The sequence below is a fragment of the Centruroides sculpturatus genome, unplaced genomic scaffold, assembly GCF_000671375.1.
Source record: "Centruroides sculpturatus isolate CEXI.00-Female unplaced genomic scaffold, Cexi_2.0 scaffold5028, whole genome shotgun sequence".
Classification (NCBI taxonomy): Eukaryota; Metazoa; Arthropoda; class Arachnida; order Scorpiones; family Buthidae; genus Centruroides; species Centruroides sculpturatus.
In genome coordinates, this window is record NW_019389119.1 from 1 (window position 1) to 5145 (window position 5145).

The window sequence follows — 5145 nt, forward strand, 5'->3', positions numbered from 1 at the left end:
CAAAAATTTAAAAAAAAGCTTTATTTTGGGGGTTGGGCACATGATAAAGACTTCACTTTCCTTTATCTTGTGTTTCCATAGTATGCAAATTGGTAACAAAACTTTAACTTTAAAATAATAAACAAAGTATTTAGAAGAGTCCAAATGCAATTAAATTGGCCTTTACTAGAAAAGGTAATAAAATATATAATTAAAATATGTATAATAATTTGTGTACTTGGCATTAATATGAATATCAGTGAAATTAATGTACAAAGGAAAAAAACAAGAAAAAAGATAAAGTTTACAAATACTTTGGTTAATATTATATTAAAAAAATATCAAGTAAACCATTTTAAAAATTGTTTATTACTTTTAATTTGTATTTGATTTCTTATATACAAAAAATTAAATGTGTGATTAAGGTGTTAATTCCAGATATTTAAAGAAATGTTTAAAAATTAAGATTAAAAAATATCTAAAGATTTTGTTGGTATTTGTTTTCCCTCTGTTTATACATGAAGTCATGAATAATGTGCAATGGAACATCTTGCTTTCTTCCACCATGCTTGTAGACACTATTGCTTCCTGACTTGCTTGTAAAATAATGAGAGTTTCATAAGAGGCCTCTTAGTCACGTCTGCTGATCTAGATTTAAAAGCATTGACTCCTACATATTTTCTGTAGGAAATTATACATGAATTAATGTCAACATTGACATAAATTATCTAAAATGCAGGTTATGTTAGGTGCAAGATGTTCATGGATTATTCAAAAGATTTTGAATAGAATATTAGGAGTCCTATTGTCTTTCAAACCAAGGAAGAATAGTAATAAAGACAATGTTGAAGTTGGTTATATTGTACAGGGCAAGAGATTAATGTGACGTCAGTTGATAATTGAGTTATTGCCTGGTGCTGATGGGATAAGTTGTGCAAGAACTAAGACTTAGTAAAGGAGAAATAATTAGTGTGTCCTTCAGAGTCTCTACCCTTTAGAAGTTTCTTCATTTAAACAAAGCTTCAGAAATCCAACTGGTTGAAGATCCTGAGAAAGAATTTTCCTGAAACCCAGCAAACCAATGTTTACAAAACTCGGTAGGAGGATAAAGCAACCTGATAGATGTCTGTGAAATAATATAAATTTGAATGCATTATTGTTGAATGTTGTAAGTGGACTTCAATAGTTACATCAACCTAGATGGGAGGATATTAGAAATTTTTGCCTGTTTGTTATATTTAGAATATGTTTGCCCTTCAGAATATATTTGGGTAACAAGTAACACCAAATGAACATATGAATGACAGCAGGAACCAACCTAACATAAACACTACTGGACAGGATTTTAACACGGTATGGGACAAAGAAGTGCTTAAACCTCTTTAGTCTGGAGCCAATTACCTCACTGCCAAGTCTATATGGATGTACTACAAGAGAAGCTTAGTAACTAGTGTAATCAATTATAGAGACTCGGATAACTTAGCGAATTCTTGGAAATGGCTAAAATGCTCTGTAGGTAACTGTATCAAAAAAACATCATCTCGTACTTTAATTTATTTTATCACTTAATAATCTGCCCTTATTATTAATTTTTTAATTCCAGAAGAACTGAATTTTCTTTAAACTCCCATAGCAAAGTGTTCTTCATTCAGGGAGATCGCTACCATTTGCTTTGTGACATAGCTTGAAATATTTGTAAATAAATTTTTTTATTAACATTCTCGAAGATGAGTGAGATAATTCAAATGCTATGTAACAATTGTTCATATAGTCCATTAAAGCACATCTTATAATTTTGAATTATTCCCCACCTCATAGACCTTTTACTGTTTATAAAGAAAATTCAGCTACAGTACCCGTACAAAAAATTAATTTGCTAAGTGAAAGTATTTAATTATTTAAAATTATAAATAAAAAATGTTTCCTTATATTTTTGTAGGGTTACTGCTATCTGTTTAGTGTTGCTACAACAGAAGATGGAAAAACTCCTCAGCCATTAAGACAGTTAAAACTTCAAGCCCATAAGCGTTACGCATTAAAATGTAAATTTAGTCCAGATTCCACGTAAGTGCATAATTTATTTAATATATTGAAAAATTGAGGATTTTAATTTTTCTTTTTAGTTTTAATCCAAAATAATTCACATCAATGTTATCCATTTGAAGCATTTAATTTGATATTATTGATTCTTTTGAGAATATTTTTGCTTCTTTTTTTTCTTATTTGATGTATATACAAGATATTATACGTACTTTGAATAATGAAAATAGTAATACTTAAATTAATTTTACTAGAATTTCGTGATGCAATCTCAACAATTTAGTAGATTTCTTACAGAATAACTTTAGTCAGCTCTTATATTTATTTAACAAAATATAAAAATACAAAAGATACAAAAAGTCTTCAGACATCAGTCTTCAGTCACCAGCGACATACAATCTTCATCCAGAAACAACTTTTTAATTGAGGCTACGCCTCTGAAATAATGCAAATTGGTTTGAAACATCCTCCAGCGGCATTGCCATTATGAAAAGACAAATAGGTCGCTTAAAGTTGGCCGATAGTATTTACATTTAATAAAAAGTTCTTGGACATTCATCTGGATCCTATATTTATTCTCATATTCAAAAAATGATGTTCTTATCTTATATTTGGATACAATTTACATTCTCTTATATTAGTGAACCTAAACTCAATCATTATAGCCTTCTAGTTTATTACACTATAATTTTATAACCTTCCAATTTTAAATGAAGAATAACTTCTTTTGAAACTGAACAAACTCTCAAAATTTGATAGAATGATTATAGACACTTTATATAATTTAGATAATTAGATAATACTTTTAAATAAATGCATCTAAAGTTATTTTAAATGCACAATCTGATTTCCAAAAACATTTAGTATAGTGACAATTTCTTTAAAGTTTAAAAACTTTATCACAGTTTGGTTTATGATCAAAATTTTTCTTTTCTTTGCAATGCAAATCTGTATTAATTATGCTATTTTTAACACCTTAGGATTTATCTTTCGTAGAATAAAATGAAAACTATACACACTTCTCCGGCAAAAGGAGTTTTCGGAACAAACGTTTTCGGTCTATTTTATAAACCTGCCTCAGGTTTCAAACTATTAATTTTGTAGTTTGAAACCTGAGACAGGTTTATAACATAAACTGAAAACATTTGTTCCATAAACTTTTTGCTGCAAAAGTCTGTACAGTTTTCATTAGGGTGCAATTTGAAAAAATTGTACACCTATAAATTCCCATTGTAGTCTTGTCTGCTTTCTCTCCTTAATCTCAAGAATGGAGTTAGATAGATGAAAGACAAGACCAGATATGGAAAGATTAGGAGCAGGAGCAGTATATATGAACTTCTGATGCAAGCCGTAAGTCACGTTATTTCAATTTTAAAAAATGCTCCCCCCGAAAGGAGTTAATTAGATGATCGGCATGACTCTATTGCCAACAGAAAAAGTATGGTATACAGGAGCAGGACACTACTAATTTCAGGTGGAAAGCATATATATGATAAAAAATTGCAGCCTGGCATTATGACCATATCAAAACACATAATAAAACGAGCATTTATTTATTATTTCTTCCAGTTTTGATTTTGACATAATAATTACAATTTGAATATTAAAAAGTTAATATCTGAGTGGAATTTGAATTTTTTTACGTCAAACACTAGTGCAGTATGGATAAAGTCATAACAAATGTTGTCTCTTGAGTTACGTTAATCGTGTGACTCGAGAAATTACGTTACATTTGCATATACAACTTTGCCATCTAGCCAATAAATACAATAATAATTATTTAACACCTTTTGTCAGATTTAAATGTAGGTGATTATGATTTAACTATTAACTGTTCAATCAGTTGAAAAATACGGTCTGTCCATACTAAATAAGGACGTATGGCAACCATAACTGAAAGTTAAAACTACATACAGTATGATTTGGGCCGAGTACAAAAGGTTAATTTGATGCACATAATAAATTATACAAGGCATATTCAATAGAAAACTAAAAAACAGATGCCATTAAAAGTCAGGAGGAAGAGTAATATCTTTGACAGATGATACAGTTTCAAATAAACAGTAATAAATAATACTTGATGCAAGAGAACATAAAACAATGGACCGATAAAAAATGGAGGTCCCTCTCCAGCAGTGCACGAAGCCAGAGCGTTGTAGTGTTGTCCAATTTCTGACAATTTATTTTAAAAACATTTCTTATAGATTGCTGGTAACTACATCGGCAGATTCCACAGGGAAAATCTGGAGAACGGCCGATTTACAATTGCTGATGAGCCAAAAAGATACTTCAAGTCAAGAAATATTGATACACAATTGGAAAACCACCGAAGTGACTCCCATGGTGGAATTAAAAGACGTAAATCAACGATGGGTATGGGACGTGGCATTCAGTGCAGATTCTCAGTACGCCATTACGGGTAAGCCAAGTTATTGGAAAGAATATAATTTGTTAATTTACTATCGGTTTTTTTTCTTCTTCTTGATTATTTATTCGTATTTGTAGCATCTTCCGATAATCTGGCAAGATTGTGGAGTGTATCGACTGGAGAAATGAAACGCGAGTATAGCGGTCATCAGAAAGCTTTAACAGCTTTAGCATTCAGAGATTAATTAATGATGTTTATTAAAAAACATCGAAGATTTATGTAAATATAATTATATAACGAAATGTTAACAGCTTTTGGACGTAATGTATCTTATAAGGCATTAAGTCAAAGATGTATTTTGATTGTTCATAACTGCAATTTCGTACATTTTGGTATGTAAATCTAGAATACGAAGTTTCGAATATTAAAATATACTAGAAAGTATAAATGAATTTCATGATTTTAGATTTTGCCCATTCAGGGATTTGCTTTGCACCATATATTATAAAAGGGAGTCGTAAAAACTTCGTGGTAAAATGGTTTAAAGAAGGGATTGCATATATAAAGTTTAATACAGTAGAGCGTCGATTATCCGAAAGTCAATCATCCGAAAGAATTCCAGTCGGCAAATTTAAATTTTCGCCAGTGCTGTGGCGCTGCAATCTTTGGCTATGTCTTGGGCCACTCAAATATTTTACGTTTTTGATACTAAATTAACTTCTGAAGTATAAATTTTTATTGTTTTTATATTTTTCAAT

At 30.1% G+C, this 5145-nt stretch overlaps 1 protein-coding gene across 1 annotated transcript; it reads left to right on the top strand.

Moving 5' to 3' along the window:
- Positions 1 to 1918: 1918 nt before the first annotated feature.
- Positions 1919 to 4839, top strand: LOC111617170 (target of rapamycin complex subunit lst8-like; the record flags this gene model as incomplete). The annotated part of the gene is made up of 3 exons (XM_023358500.1): positions 1919 to 2043; positions 4224 to 4438; positions 4525 to 4839. Coding segments are annotated over 3 exons (447 nt in total), but the record flags the coding sequence as incomplete, so codon positions are not given.
- Positions 4840 to 5145: the final 306 nt, after the last annotated feature.